This window comes from Osmia bicornis, chromosome 3 (assembly GCF_907164935.1).
Source record: "Osmia bicornis bicornis chromosome 3, iOsmBic2.1, whole genome shotgun sequence".
Classification (NCBI taxonomy): Eukaryota; Metazoa; Arthropoda; class Insecta; order Hymenoptera; family Megachilidae; genus Osmia; species Osmia bicornis.
In genome coordinates this window covers 456,687-471,771 of record NC_060218.1, presented here as the reverse complement: position 1 = coordinate 471,771, position 15,085 = coordinate 456,687, and the positions used below count along the sequence as shown (strand labels likewise).

The 15,085-nt window shown below is 32.4% G+C and overlaps 4 protein-coding genes across 6 annotated transcripts; 2 read left to right on the top strand and 2 right to left on the bottom strand.

Annotated features, from left to right (window-relative positions):
- Window positions 1-488: 488 nt before the first annotated feature.
- On the bottom strand, window positions 489-3,286 carry LOC114876094 (glycerate kinase-like). Its single transcript, XM_029187159.1, has 4 exons — window positions 3,029-3,286; window positions 2,064-2,625; window positions 1,038-1,909; window positions 489-932 (listed from the first exon to the last, which is right to left on the bottom strand). The coding sequence occupies exons 1-4, from the start codon at window positions 3,284-3,286 to the stop codon at window positions 573-575; spliced, it is 2,052 nt and encodes a 683-aa protein (XP_029042992.1). The 3' UTR covers window positions 489-572.
- Window positions 3,287-4,076: 790 nt separating this feature from the next.
- On the top strand, window positions 4,077-7,050 carry LOC114876090 (peptidyl-prolyl cis-trans isomerase NIMA-interacting 4). 3 transcript variants are annotated; one of them, XR_006829303.1, is made up of 6 exons: window positions 4,077-4,174; window positions 4,352-4,484; window positions 4,557-4,676; window positions 4,790-4,959; window positions 6,283-6,441; window positions 6,553-7,050. XR_006829303.1 is itself a non-coding variant. In XM_029187153.2 (5 exons), exons 2-4 carry the CDS (start codon window positions 4,383-4,385, stop codon window positions 4,946-4,948), a joined length of 381 nt encoding a protein of 126 aa, XP_029042986.1. In that variant the 5' UTR covers window positions 4,077-4,174; window positions 4,352-4,382; the 3' UTR covers window positions 4,949-4,959; window positions 6,283-6,557. The 3 variants fall into 3 exon arrangements, 1 of the variants encoding a protein (XP_029042986.1); XR_006829302.1 differs by having other exon boundaries at window positions 6,283-6,457; XM_029187153.2 differs by having other exon boundaries at window positions 6,283-6,557.
- LOC114876091 lies at window positions 5,483-6,960 on the bottom strand. Its single transcript, XM_029187156.2, has 4 exons — window positions 6,851-6,960; window positions 6,514-6,693; window positions 6,270-6,435; window positions 5,483-6,191 (listed from the first exon to the last, which is right to left on the bottom strand). Exons 1-4 carry the CDS (start codon window positions 6,954-6,956, stop codon window positions 5,987-5,989), a joined length of 657 nt encoding a protein of 218 aa, XP_029042989.1. The 5' UTR covers window positions 6,957-6,960; the 3' UTR covers window positions 5,483-5,986.
- Window positions 7,051-11,463: 4,413 nt separating the features above from the next.
- Window positions 11,464-15,047, top strand: LOC114876053 (zinc finger protein 479-like). Its single transcript, XM_029187068.2, has 8 exons — window positions 11,464-12,122; window positions 12,216-12,744; window positions 12,868-13,135; window positions 13,210-13,407; window positions 13,472-13,639; window positions 13,712-13,904; window positions 13,977-14,234; window positions 14,410-15,047. The coding sequence occupies exons 1-8, from the start codon at window positions 12,000-12,002 to the stop codon at window positions 14,644-14,646; spliced, it is 1,974 nt and encodes a 657-aa protein (XP_029042901.1). The 5' UTR covers window positions 11,464-11,999; the 3' UTR covers window positions 14,647-15,047.
- The last annotated feature ends 38 nt before the right edge of the window (window positions 15,048-15,085 follow it).

The window sequence follows — 15,085 nt, the reverse complement described above, 5'->3', positions numbered from 1 at the left end:
TCGATCAGATCAAAGTATCTGATTGCCGGTTCTCAAACATACGATCACTATCTAATTCTTAAGAGAGCAAGGAAAACTCGACGGAAGAAATAGTATGAAAGACGATGAATAGGTCCGCGAACGAGATTCGGCTGTCGCAAAGCCTTGAGAAATATAACCCGGCATTATTCAGCTTGGAGTTTCTTATTATATCGAGGCCGGTTTCCAAGGATGCGAAGATCTTCCTTCTTCTGGAATTTCTTACCATCTTTTAAACGATCCCTCCTCAACGAACGTTGAATTCCACCTTGAAATTAATTGTCGAATTCAAACGGCAGACGGTCAATCGTTCTATCTGCCATTGTTCGCTTAGAAATATCTTTTATTATCATATAAAATGAATGACAACGTAAAAATTAAAAAGTAATATCCACCTTGACTTAAAATGAAAATAAAAGTAAGTCCAGTTGCAGTTTAATATATTGATTGTACAATGGATGGGTTACATTTGATTCCATAAACAGCTCTTTGTCATGTGTTCCTTTATTTCCCGAAGTAGCTCAAACATTTTCTACTTTATTCACGATGAATTTTCACAGCAATTGTCCGAAACCTTTTTCGGTACCAACACGACAGCAAGATTGAAATTTTGGTTTCGTTTCTGTCGACAATGTTTCAGTGATAGGGCATTCATTATCAGTACATATCCTTTCCCCATGTCCATGACAAACACTATCACAATTACATTGAAAACGAACAATCCGTATGATATGGAGATCTCCAACGTTCGTAAATGTATAATAATTTCCACTCTCTAGTTCCACCAAGTCATCCTCGTCGTTAATAGACGAAAACATTAAGTTTGTATCGTTCCTAGCAAGAACTTTATGAGGAAAAATAGCAGCATGTTTTTCCTTTATAAGTTCGACATCATTAAATTCTTTAAACGCGTCCTATTAAAGAAAATAAAGTATAAAAAATAGTGGAGGCGGCGCAATGTGCCAATACTGGGTTGGGGAGGCTATATTAATTCAAGTATAGATAAGGGGTTCACTCACCGCTATTTCAGACGAGGGACGGTTTTCATCGCAAAGTCTCCGCCATTTATCGCGAGCATCGTCATACCGGCTTCTCGTCCTGTCGTAAGTCAAATAAACATCAGGGGCCAAACTTTTATATCCAAATGCCCCGACCGCATCGCTATTGCCATCTTTACCATAAGAACTACCGCCCGAGAACCAAACCGTGTATTCTCGTAAAATCGGTTGTTGTTGCGTTCTTAAGTACCAATATAATGAAAAATATACAGCAAGTTCCTGATTAGGTCCGCCGTTACCAGGATTAGGACGAAGATTGACAGACGGTCGTCCCCCTAACAGGAGACACAACCCCAAACCCCATTTATCTTTCGCAGGAAATATTTCCTGAATCTTTTTGTCCGTCAATGGGCAAATAGGACTTTCTTTCATCGCTTCGTACATATCTAGTTTATCTATTTTACCTTCGACGGCTAGTATCATTAAGGAAGCAAGTTTAACGTATTCTCGAGCAAATTCTTGGATTTCTCCAAAACAAGTGGAATTAAGCTTTAAAGGAAATAAACCTAGCCTGAACACGTCCGTGGACATACATTCCATGGCATCGGCGTTGCAGGCTATCACATACTCATGAACGAATTTATAATTCTTCTTCTCATCTAATTGTTTATCGGCAGCCATGACCCATGGAATGGTTTCTTCCACTAAATCTCTTACAGTTAATGGTAATCTATTAATGAGTCTGTATTTTGTTAAAATGCCTAAGCTTGTCACGTCCTTTGGATCGAAGGCACATGGTCCACCTGATATTTGAGTCATTGGTTTAGCGGAAACGGCTGATGTAATTAGAGTGATGACCCTTGCTGGGTAAGCAAATCGTGCTAGATCGCCGCCTGTATTAAAATTTTTTATGTACCGACTTTAATGTAGCACGAGTTTTGGACATTTGCGTAACTAGGATCTTTTCTGGGGGTACCAGATCTCAGAAATTTTAGAATTTTGAAATTCTAAAATTTGTAGCTAATGGTTGTAGAATTATCTGCCTACCTCTAATTGCAGACAGCTTATTTCTTACAGTATTTATTTCTTCGGGAGTTGCTTGAACAGCCTTCAACCTATTTATCACTCTAAGTTTATCCCTTAATGTAATTGTGTCTCGTGGACAGCAGAGAAGATCATCATTTCCTTGCGAGATCATAACAATCAAAAGATCTCTCTTCTTTAATTTTCTACAGTAATTTAAGATTTTTCTAGTAGCTTCTACAGTTTTCAGATCTGGCTCGCCGTCAGTTCCAGCCTCAACATATGAAATACGACTGTCCAGTCTGGGAAATGCTTCCGGATAACTCCACATCATAAAAAGTGATTTCCGTGGTACAACCATCCATCCCTTTTTTAATTGTTTACGAACGATACGTTCAAGTGCTGCGCTCATGGTTATTGCTTCCTTTCCCCAACCAACAATATGTAAATTATTCCTCAGTCGGTACTTAACATCTTTAATAGTTAATATTGATTTGCCATCGTATTTGATCTTTTCTGGTATAATTACCGAAGTGTACACACACTTTATGCCTGTTTCAATAACCTTTTTCAGATCTTCGCGAATCTACAACAAACAAAAGTAAGATGAATTCGTATCAAGTAAAAATAATCAGTAGGTATCATTAGGACAACAACAATTTAAATTTAATTTTCGACTCATTTTTAGTTTCTAAATTTTACGCTATTCTTTTATATATTAAATTCTTTTCACAAAAATAACTTTTCTGTAAAATGAAGCTATTTGGAAAATTTCAACGAAATCGAGCATGACCGGGTTTCGGAAATATAGCCGGTAAATCTACGCCTTCAAATGCATTTAGGGCGTTAGTGGAATGCACCCTTAGAATCTCCTGTCCTGGCGCGTATAAAGAACATAGGTAAATAAAGCAAACGGTGGCTCGCTTCTTTCTTAATTAACATTTTTGCTTAACTAAGGGAAGCCTAAATTGCACTGTGGTTACAAAAACCTGTAACATCTCTTTGTCACTACCCGTTTTCGCAGCATCCCTAATTTGTTTCTGACGCAATCTTTCTTCCTTGTCAAACCCTGCGTTTTGTATCGCTATTTTTTCCTTTCTTCTTCTCCGTATCGAAAGCTGAACTTCGTCTATAACTTTTTGTCTTCTCGCTTGAATTGCTTTGATTTTTTTAAGTCTTGCTTCCTCCTCTGCTAAATCGATAATTCTCGTCCTTTTTTTTGATTTTTTCTTTTGAACTTTTGACATGTTTATGGATCAGATATTGCTTGATTGAATGTGTTTTGATGGAAGTTACATTTTTGGAAAGTTTGAAAAGTGTTGGATTACCGGTGGATCCATGATGGTTATAACCATCACTAAATATACTTAATGAACATAGCTATATTTTAATAAAATTAACAAACATCACTCAGTTTACAGATAACTGAGTGGCTTATACACTTCGGTTCTAAGTGGCTTGTACACATACGAACGCACGATAATGAATACGCGAATACATATTATCTTAACAAAATGTAATGTTAAAAAATGGATAAGGAACAAATAACATACAGTATATATGGTTTCGTGTAAATATGTATGTACTTTCGCCAAATTTTTGGGTGTCAAACTAACATATATGTAGCGCGAGAAAGTAGGCAAACAGTATTTCGAACATAATTTATGACTGTCTTAGCATTTTAATTTAGTCAAACTAAACTTTCTCAAATGCTGATAATTAACAGGGAACAGCTTCTAAGAATGCGTGTTCAACCTAACACTTTCTGTATATACTATCTCTCAGACGATGGGTCACGGATAAAAGAACTAAAAATTTTAGTGCAAAATTTCCAAAACAATTTCGTTAAAAACCGGGATATTTCCAATTTATAGTTTTTCCTCTAATAGATTAATTATTTCATTGAATTTCTTTAACGTTAATTTAGATTTGTTAATTTAATTTAAGTAGTACAATACAAATTTAAATTTTTGAAATCAAAGTTTTGATATAATATGCATTGTTTTAAAAAAATGTTACTCTCGATTCACTCGATTTTGAGACTACTTCAGCTCACTTCAGGTATTAGCGCAGCTAACCTATACATGTCTCTATTATATGTAAAAATCAAAACAAATTTTGGAATGGAAAAGAAAGTAAATAAATTTTCAGTTTATTACAGCCCTATTTGAATTCCCCTATTTCGTGACGTTAGAATATCTAATGTTTTGTTTAGAATTAACAAATACTTTTATATATAACCTTCATTTATCTGTTTCATTTTACCTTCATAACCTAAATGTGTTATAATTTCGCAATGTTTTTGTTGCAAGTTTGATCACAACGTGAGCAGAAACTTCCAAAATGCCTCCTAAAAAGAATGCAAATGCTTCAAACTCAAATAAGTCTAAAAAGGCAGAAGGTAGTAGTGAAAAAGGTGAAAAGAAAGGAAAAAATGCAGTAAAAGTATGTACATTGTTTATACATAATTATATTTATATACAATAAAGTTATAATTCTTTTTGCTTGTTCTTAAAGGTTAGACATATTCTGTGTGAAAAACAATCAAAGATTTTAGAAGCATTGGAGAAACTAAAAACTGGACAAAAGTTTAACGAAGTTGCAGCTACATATAGTGAAGACAAAGCAAGATCTGGGGTAATTCTATTTAATATTCTAAGGATCTTGTATACAGACATTCCTTCTTTTTCCTATGAACCCTACATCTGTAATCTTATTTTATTGAAATTGTTACTTAATGATCATTAAAGGGTGATCTTGGATGGATGACAAGAGGATCAATGGTTGGTCCATTTCAGGAAGCTGCATTTGCACTACCTATATCTAGTATTGGGGCTCCAGTTTATACAGATCCACCAGTTAAAACGAAATTTGGTTATCACATTATAATGGTAGAAGGTTTCAAATAAGTAATCTATAGGTAATATATACCTCAGTTCACCAGAGTCCATAACTGCGACGCGCAGGTTGGACGATGGTGGGGGAACACAACCAGCTCTCTGCTAATAGCTTTCCACTTCGTTTGGGAATATCGCCAATCAGGGCGAAGATGCGCACTAGAGATGCGCGAAGAACGAAAACTGGTCTTCGCAGTTATGGACTCTGGTGAACTGCGGTATACATAAAAGTATATTCTATTTTTTTTAAGTTCTTTTGCTTTTCTGTCCAATTTCACATATAAATTAAATACTAAGGAAGGCATCAATTTCCACGCATGAAAATAATAATACATTAAATAGTATAAATAATATATTTACAAACATAAAATCATTTACAATATATATCCTTAATCAAAAATATACATTTGACACACATATCCACAGACTCCGGAAGTAATAAAGTGAACAATGTTTTATGATACATTGTAAAACTAATTAAATATATTATTTTATAAATACTATGTAGAATATCTGAAAAATGTTTTCAAATTTATGGTAAAAATATTCTATTAATTCATAAAATATCCAAAATTTAAAAAAAATGTGGAACACATTTAATTACACAATTATTTAATTTACTATTAGTATGTTTTTATATCTCCCTGTTGAAAATGACTTATTGTTAAATGACAGAATGGATAAATTTATTTTCTTGAACTATGCATTGTTACATGCTAAAACAGATTTTCATTATTTAATGCATCAACTGCACCAGTGGCTGCCCATAACAGGTGCCACAAATTCAACACCATCAAACAATTGTAAAATACCAAAAGAAAGAAAATTCTTCTGTATCTGTAATATTTTACTAATAACATGAAATAGGAAGCTGAATAAATAAATTGAAAAGTGAAATAATTATACCCTTAGTAGTTTTCAGCGTAGCAGTCGGTATGTTTTATGATTAATCATGTTTTTCATTAAATCTATTGTCCATGTCATTTATCCTTGTATCATAAAAATTACATAAGATTAAGTCAAGGCATAAATTCGGCAACTGACAGATCGTTAAACACGAATGTTTGGATTAGTGAAACGGATATATTTTAACAACGACTCATTTTCTTCACACACCCATGGCTTTTTATGGTGGCAAGCAACATCGTGCCAGTTCACTCCATCCTTATAAAATTGATTCAATACAGCTAAACAATTTTCAGGAGCACCTCCTTGTTGAATAGCTTCACGATTATCTGGTTGTGGTTTTCCAATACTATAAATATTGTTAATTAATCATTCACATAAAATACTATAATAATTACATTTATAAAGTAAAATAAAGTAAATTTACCCTCCACTTTCAGACCAATCATTCTGAGAACGATCGGTAGTTGGAGCTAATTTTTGTAACTCTGCAGTCCAGAACCAACCATTAATATGAAGTGGCTGAAGATCAGGTCTATCGCACCCTTTGAAATCACAAAGGCGACCAGATGTCCAAATATATTTTACATTATCTAGAAGTAATAATTCTTTTTTGTATGTGTTCTTATTTTATTTTCTTAAAATATTTAAAGTATAAAATACTGCCATACTTTGGACAATACGACTTTTAATAAACTCATTTTCTGCAGATGTCTCTAAGGAAACAAGGTCCATACATCTTTGTCTACAAAAATTCCTTCCTGATAGCCAATCAACTTCCTGTCCACTTGTTCTTGGATCAGCCCACGAATAATAGTAACCCTTGCCATTAAAACGTTCATGAATAACTCCTAAAATATCACAATTTATATAGTTTCAATTTTTTACTATGCATATAATTATATTTAATATTCAATTGAATTTTTGACAGTACAATGTGGATTTATTTATTGCAAAAAAAATCATCTCAGATTTAATATTTGGATAGTGTAAAAATATATCACTTACTTTGTGCACAAAGGGCAGGAATTGGTGGTTCCAAGATCCTTCCAGACGGTTGGAACTGAGCCGCCGATAAAGCAATAAGTATTCCAAGAATAATAAATCGCAACATTTTGCTTCAAACTATATTTTAATTGAAATATAGATATTAAATACTGCAATGTGTAAATGGAAGAATAAAAAATAATACAAAATATTGATATTAATTATGTATGTACATATTTTCATTATTTGTTAAAGAGGGCAAAAGATGTAATTGTGAAAATTTTGTTGTGAAATATTAATATTGTTTGAAATGAAATCATATAAGATATCCGTGTTGGAGAAAACGCATGTATTCATGAATGAAACATTGACATTCTGAAATATACCGTGACCGTCATATTTAATCAGAAAGTAAAACTCAGGACCCTTCGTGAATAAATTTTTATTTTCAAATTATTGTAAAAGTATTACACATTTGATTAAATTTGATACATGATAGATGATAGATAAACAATTTTTTTGGGCTACGTTTGCTAAAAATTCATATATGAACATTTACAAATTTCATGAAATTTCTTTTCCGAATTTGCCATTTTATTTTTTAGGTCACTTAAATATTATAATCATTGTAAAAATACTATAAGAAGAGAACATTCAGAAGCTAAATTATTAATAGCAATACGCATAAATATTTGAAATGAAATATCGTGTATATGTTTAAAATCATTATATTGTTACAGAAAAGAATTTAAAATTTTATTTCTTTATATAAGTTAATGTTTATAAATGGAATAATGGTAAAATGTGTTGAATATTAATTATTTAGAAATAGTTTTAATAAAAATAAAGATAATTTGATTCTAATGTTAGAAATATCTTGAAAACGGAGATCGAATATATTTTATTACATCGTGTTAACAGTACTCACCTAAAGACGTTCTCTGAAGAACTGCCGCACTTTCTTAAGAAGTACCCCTATATATATATATATGCAATGAGGACATTGTGCCAGAACCTCTAGGACTGTGTAAACATTTTTGAGACACGACCGGATAATTTTTTGTATCTTATTCATTTAATTAATCTTTTTATTCTAATATATTGTTTGCAATTAATTAATATTAATATTAAAATTATACTGTAAATAAATTCCATGGATAATATACAAATGAGTTACTTTGTTTGAATCAGTAAGATCTGCTAGAAAAATGAAAGTGATGAAAATTTATGTTATCTGATATGTTTTAAAAATGTACATTTGTTTATTCCTCATTAAGGATAAAACAAAAGCGAAAAAGAGGGACAAGGTATTGAAGACAAAAACTATTTGTTGTAACAAGTTTGAAAACAATTATTAGAAGAAAATTACACGTGTCCCAAGAATTTATCAAAGCTCGAATGCTAATTTAAATTTTGACGCTCTTTGTGTGACTCAAAATTTATAATATTCATAAAATTATTTATATAATTCTTTTTTATTTAAATTATTTATTTTTGAAATTACCTATTTACATCACATTTTATTATATACAAGTAATAATAAAAGTATAAAGTTAATACACATTTATTATAAACAATTTTTTCTGTTAAATTATTTAATTAGTAATGTAAAAAATAACATGAATACAAAATAATAAATAACGTATGTTTTTTAGTGTAAATTTTAGATAATTCGATTTTAAACAATTCCAAGTTAAGTATTTATCTACAAAGTAATAAATAAACTTTTGGTTTCGTTGGTTATCGGAATACCATTTCAAAAATACGGTTATCTTAGTAATTGAGAACATTACAGGTACCGTTAGACAATAATTTCAAAAGGTGATGTAGGTGACCTGAAAACCTAAAAAGTATACCACATCGATTGAACGGATACGATTTCAGTTATAAAAATAATAATAAATTATCTGGATCTAAATTTAAGTTTTAAGAAGCATTAATATATTAAATAGAAATTTTTTCAACCACACATCTATATAATATGTATATTCTCTTTACACTACATATAAAGTGTTTTATAATTAGGCTTCGTAACTAATATCGTATACGGGGTCAAAATGACCCGGAACCCTAAGTATGAAAGTCAATTCATTTTTACTGCTCTAATGTATGATTTAGAGTTGAAATTCCTTTTATTGTATGTACAATATATTATCATATACGAGTAATAATATACCGTAAAAAATATGTTATTTTTAATAATACGTAAATACATTTTTTGCTGTAAGTTAATTATTAATTTTTTTGTAATATTACCTGAATTAAATTTTTGATGCAATGAAAAATCATATTTAAAAGAATAATGATCAATTTTTGCTTCAGTTCAACTTTCACATTTCACTTAAAGTCAAACTTTAGAATTATTTCCCACTTCGTGCATGCAATTATTTATTTATCCTTTGAAAGTAACAAAAGTGTAATTCTATCGCGGAGACTGTTGTGGCTTTATTTTATTTATAGTACTGTATTATTTCCATATTCCCGGACAGTTTCTATCCCTAGCCCCACCACGTTTCCTCTTTTCACTCACTCTTAATCTTTGTTACTTTCATCGACGATAAAGGTAGGTTCGGCGCGAGCTGAATTCGAAAAATTCTTCGAAGAGAAACTCATCCATTGGTTCCCAATACGCACACTCTTCCTCTTGAGTCACCTGTTTGTTCCGAAGTACACTCAGGTGCAACATACGCTTCTTTTGGTCAAAAATAAGAGGAGGAACCTCCCACCACTTGACTTCGGTTTTCGAAGAATCCATGAAAAACCTAAACGGGTAGTAGGATACTTCTTCCTTTACACTTCCTTTTAATTAACAATTAGGAAACCTAAGGTACAGGTGACCATACATTAGAGCTGTACATTTTAAACACGGATATAGGGTCAATGACATTCCTTTGGCCGGAAATTGGAAAATGTATGCGGTAACGTAAAGAAAGTTGTTCGTTTAAAACGACACTCAACCACGATGAACATAGCCGTGATGGGATCAATTTGACCGTGGTTATTATTGTTATTTAATTTAAATTTCGCGCGCTCAGAGTTTGCTTATTTGCAAGAACGAGAAGAATATTCCTTTCTCGCTAGTATGTACTGATTCAAACAATTAAAAATATATATTATCACCTCCGAATTCTTATCATCATACATCTAATGCTAGAAAAGCCTTACTCTCAAGTCCACTCTTTATTAATACTAGTGGAACGCCCCGTGCTATGCACGGGGAATTAATCTGTTACAATTTGACTTATGGGCCTCGGCTCAACCTTTCTAGTTATTTATTATTTTTTTGTCTTTAAGGGCCTCACCAGGCCCAACCCTTTATCACTGCATACCTTACATGTCTGCATCATTAACATCCCTGTATCCCTTATATCACTAGATTCCCTATATTCCTGCATCTCGTATATGCCGGCATTCCTTATACCTCGGCATCCCTTACATCTCTGTACCCTTTATATCTCTGTATCCCTTACACTCCTGAATTCTCCCTGCATCTCTTGTATCCTTTCAACCCTTATAACAAATATATTATAAATAAAATAGTTATGGCCACTAGTTCGAATAAAAATAATCAAAATAATTTTAAATTTAAATTTTTGCAAAATTTAATTCCTTTTTTTGCTGCCAGGGGGCGCTGATCCGAAGTTGAAATTTTAGTTCACATTTTTCCCCCTAGAGGGCCAAAATTTCGGCAAGCTTTAGTTCCTTTTTTCGAAACCAGATGGCGCTGGTCCGGCGTCGAAGTTTTAGTTCGCATTTTTCCCGCTAGAGGGCCAAAATTTCGGCAATCTTTAGTTCCTTTTTCCGAAACCAGATGGCGCTGATCCGACGTCGAAATTTTAGTTCACATTTTTCCCGCTAGGGGGCCAAAATTTCGGCAATCTTTAGTTCCTTTTTCCGAAACCAGATGGCGCTGGTCCGGCGTCGAAGTTTTAGTTCGCATTTTTCCCGCTAGAGGGCCAAAATTTCGGCAATCTTTAGTTCCTTTTTCCGAAACCAGATGGCGCTGATCCGACGTCGAAATTTTAGTTCACATTTTTCCCGCTAGGGGGCCAAAATTTCGGCAAGTTTTAGTTCCTTTTTTCGAAACCAGATGGCGCTATAATGAGATGCTTACAAAAGGGTTGCAGGGACGTGAGGGATGCAGGAATGCAAGGAAAGCAGAGGTGTAAAGGATTGTTTTTGTTTTTTTTTTTAACGTGGGGAAATCTTGCATAAGACCCCCCACCGACCCCTGGGGGAGGGCGGCGGGGGAGTGTCAGATTACTACTGACTAAAACCCCACGGCCACCGACAGTGGCACTAATTAAATGGTCATCATTCAACGAACGTCTTAAAGTTAACGCAAATAATCTTTACTTTGATTTTTTAACAAAAATTTGATGCTCGATCGATACTGTGGTACTATCATTGTAAGAATACACATATAATATTTTTCTGCCTTGTTTTCGAGCATGCGTACAACGTCTCAGCGTCACTCACAGACATGTTTCCGCATTATTAAAAGGAAGGATTTCAAAGAGCCCGCCACAACATTAACAAGATTTTAAAAACCCTATAATTCCATAATGTCACAGCCGACTCTAGTATAATGTAGAGTCCTAGTGATACCTAACATACAATATATACCGCAGTTCACCAAAGACCGTAACTGCGACGCGCAGGTTAGAAGGTGGTGGGGGAACGCAGCGAGCTCTCCGCTAATCGCTTTCTACTTCGTTTGCGAGTATCGCCAATCAGGGCGAAGATGCGCACGAAAGAACGAAAACTGGTCTTTTCGCAGTTATGAACTTTGGTGAACTACGGTATATATATACCTATACGTAGCACAATAATTTTTCTAAACAAACGTGATGAAGTAACTGAATACTTCTATTTAAAAATAACATAATGATAATTGTGCCATTGAATAAGCTACTTTTTAATAATTCACCATCACTAACTATAAACATATTGAAATAAGTGGATGTTTAAGTAATTCTTTATACACATATCGAAGTAGTTTATTTTTCGTATACGAGAAAGCAACATGTCGGCTATCCTTTATAGCGTCCGTACTAATCTTTTATTTACTATTTATTGCAATGTAAACGTGAGATGATGTGATTACATTAACAGTTGTTTTGACAATGTACTGTGTCGCGATACATATTTTTGGATTTATGTGTGAATAATGACAGAGCCGGAACTTTGCCGGCTCTGCGCCGAAACCAAAGAAAATTTTATTGGAATTTATGATGCGGAAGGACAGAAATTAGCAATAGAAGCTAAAATTGCTAAATGTTTACAGATTCAGGTGAAAACACGTCTCTCCATTTGTGATTAATTTTAACATGTCAAAATTAATTTAAATCAAAATGTAAATGTTAAATTGATAAACTTCTTACAGGTATTAATAAGCGATGCACTGCCACTTACAGTTTGTATAGATTGTTGTATATTACTAAATCAATGTAATGAGTTCTATGAGAAAACTAATCAAGCACAGATATCTCTAAGGCAATTACTGATAGATCCCAAAACTGAATCAAGATCATTAGAGACAAATGTAAATTATATTGAGAAAACAGAAGCATTTCCAAAAGTAGAAGAAGCTGGGGAAGGAATCAATGAATGTCATTTACCAAACAACTATATTAATGAACCTAATGAATCACAGAATTATTTTATTGAAGAAAATAAGAATAATAATTATCAAAAGTATGAAACCGAAGAATCTCAAGATATTTCAAAACAAAAGAAATGTAAAATTCAACTTAAGAAAACGTCACTTAAACAAGCTAAAAAAAAATTGAAGAGAAAAAATCAAAATCAAAAAATGGAAAATTCTGAAGTGCATATTAATTCTGATTTGAAGAAAGAATCTAGCAATATGATCATAAAGACTATTATTAAAATTCCAGATAACTATATGACAGGTAAATAGTTAAATAAAATAAATATGTAATAAGAAATTATGAGATCTTTATTTTACCTGTTGGAGGGAAATTCAAAATAACATATGTGTTTAAAAAGTACAAAATATTATTTTTTTATTGTAGGTACAGATTCAGATTTAGAAATCATAGAAGCGCATACAAAAGAAGCAACAAAATTTGGGTCTAAAAAAGGAAAAAATTTGGATAGGTATCCCTGGCTTTGCACAGACTGCGATGATAAATTACCTAGCTTAGAAAGATTGGAAGAGCATCACGAAACTATTCACAACCAACAAGCAAAATATATGTGTGTACTATGCTGCAAAATTTATGATAAATATTATGGTTTCCTTACTCACGTTAAACGACATAAAAACAAGGCAAAATTCAGGTAAACATAATCTTGGTTTACTGATTAGTTTTTGTAATTTTCTAATCATACATTTTAACGTGTAATACACTTAGTTGTGAAGATTGTGGAAAATCATTTGTACATAAAAAAGTATTAGATTCTCACAAAGCAATTCATAGTGAAGAGCGTCCACATGTATGTCAAACTTGTGGAAAAGCATTTAGACAACAAAGTGCTTTGTACATTCATAGTAGGTGTCATTTGCCAGATACTATGAAAAATAGATTTCCATGTGACCAATGTGACAAAAGGTATAACTTCATAAATTAACTAAAAGCATGTTTTAATGTATCATTACATATAAGTATTTTTCAGATTCTCAACTAAACCAAATTTAGTCACCCATAAACGTATTCATTCTGGTGTTAGAAATTTTACCTGTGATCAATGTGGTAAAAGTTTTATTCAGAAAGGAAATTTAGAAGCTCATTTCTTAACCCACTCTGCAGATAAGCCATATAGTTGTACACAATGTTCCAAGGCGTATGTTTATAAAAATAAATAATAAAATTTCTAACGTAAATACGTTTATACTAAAGGATTTATAATTTATAGTTTCAAAACACCACTGCAATTAAAAAAACATGAGACAGTTCACACTGGCGCGAAACCACATCAATGTGCTGTTTGTGGAAGAACTTTCAGAGAAAAAGGAACATTAAGAGAACACCATAGAATACATACCGGAGCAATGCCATTCACGTGTGAATTTTGTGGTAAATGTTTTCGTTTTAAGGGAATATTAACTGTAAGTTAATTAAATTATTTAATTTATATTGTTTAAGATATAATTGTGTAATATAGTTGTAATTATTTTCAGACTCATAGAAGACAACATACTGGTGAACGCCCATACAGTTGCTTAGAATGTCAGCATCACTTTACAAATTGGCCAAATTATAATAAGCATATGAAACGCAGACATGGAATTAATACGTCACACACAAAACATTTAACACAGTCACAACAGACACAGCAACAATTGCAACAGCAACAGTCGGAACAATCACAGATTATTCAATCGAATGTGTCAGATTCTTCGCTTTCTATATCTCATGCAGAGTCATCAGCAGTTCAGGTAAAAAATTATTGTTTTTAGCTAGTGCGATGTCCGTTTTACATATTTAATTAGCAAATAAGATTATATGATTGTGCAACAGAATCGCATAAATCAAATATGCCAGAACAAAAAATATATACATGTGAGATAAATCTGTGTATATTATGAAGTTCTATATTTTGAATATCTACAGGTAATACAAACTGTTTCCCATGCGTCGACAACTCAACCAATTGTTGTACAAACTATTCCAACTAGTACTGTACAAAATTTTCAACCAGATGCGTCCAGTACCACCGTACCAGATACAATATTTCGAGAAAGGAATGCAACATACTTTAATACAATGCCAGCATCTTTACAAAATTTTTTACCACCTAATTTATCGTATAATTTTTATAATATCTCCAATGTTGCATATAGAGAATGATTGAATGCAAGCATAGGTAAAATGAAATTGTTACCTAAATATGTATAAATATTAAATATAAAAATATTCAAAATATTCATAATTCTATTATCAAAATAGAAAAGTTAGTACATAACAAAAATAAATGTTTAAATAATTCACTTTAAATAAAGTTAAAAAGATGTTATAAAAACATTGGTGTAATTAGGAAGGGGCCAATCGTCCCCCCTCCCCCGCGTGTTCTACTGTTCAACTCCTTTAAAAATTTTAACATTGTAAAATATCAGGATTCTAAAATTCCAGAATTCCAAACTTTCTAAGAGACTTGGCTCACCTCGGAAAAAGTCCTAGTTATACACGTGTATAAAAGTCACATTGACATATTATATCATGGAAATGATTTTCTCACAGATAGAAATGTATCTTCGTAAAGTGCGAAAAATCATTTGTTAATTTTAAT

Bases quoted from the DNA above. Each gene is read 5' to 3' on its own strand.
- LOC114876094 (XM_029187159.1), bottom strand. From the start codon at position 3,286: ATGTCAAAAGTTCAAAAGAAAAAATCAAAAAAAAGGACGAGAATTATC. The intron at 2,626-3,028 runs GTTTTTGTAACC...TGTTTGTTGTAG, and splicing joins GTGACAAAGAGATGTTACAG to ATTCGCGAAGATCTGAAAAA. The intron at 1,910-2,063 runs GTAGGCAGATAA...ATTTTAATACAG, and splicing joins TAAGCTGTCTGCAATTAGAG to GCGGCGATCTAGCACGATTT.
- LOC114876090 (XM_029187153.2), top strand. From the start codon at position 4,383: ATGCCTCCTAAAAAGAATGCAAATGCTTCAAACTCAAATAAGTCTAAA. The intron at 4,485-4,556 runs GTATGTACATTG...TTGTTCTTAAAG, and splicing joins AAGGAAAAAATGCAGTAAAA to GTTAGACATATTCTGTGTGA. The intron at 4,677-4,789 runs GTAATTCTATTT...TGATCATTAAAG, and splicing joins AAGACAAAGCAAGATCTGGG to GGTGATCTTGGATGGATGAC.
- LOC114876091 (XM_029187156.2), bottom strand. From the start codon at position 6,956: ATGTTGCGATTTATTATTCTTGGAATACTTATTGCTTTATCGGCGGCT. The intron at 6,694-6,850 runs GTAAGTGATATA...GTGATATTTTAG, and splicing joins TCCTGCCCTTTGTGCACAAA to GAGTTATTCATGAACGTTTT. The intron at 6,192-6,269 runs GTAAATTTACTT...CAATATTTATAG, and splicing joins GATTGGTCTGAAAGTGGAGG to TATTGGAAAACCACAACCAG.
- LOC114876053 (XM_029187068.2), top strand. From the start codon at position 12,000: ATGACAGAGCCGGAACTTTGCCGGCTCTGCGCCGAAACCAAAGAAAAT. The intron at 12,745-12,867 runs GTAAATAGTTAA...TTTTTATTGTAG, and splicing joins TCCAGATAACTATATGACAG to GTACAGATTCAGATTTAGAA. The intron at 14,235-14,409 runs GTAAAAAATTAT...GAATATCTACAG, and splicing joins CAGAGTCATCAGCAGTTCAG to GTAATACAAACTGTTTCCCA.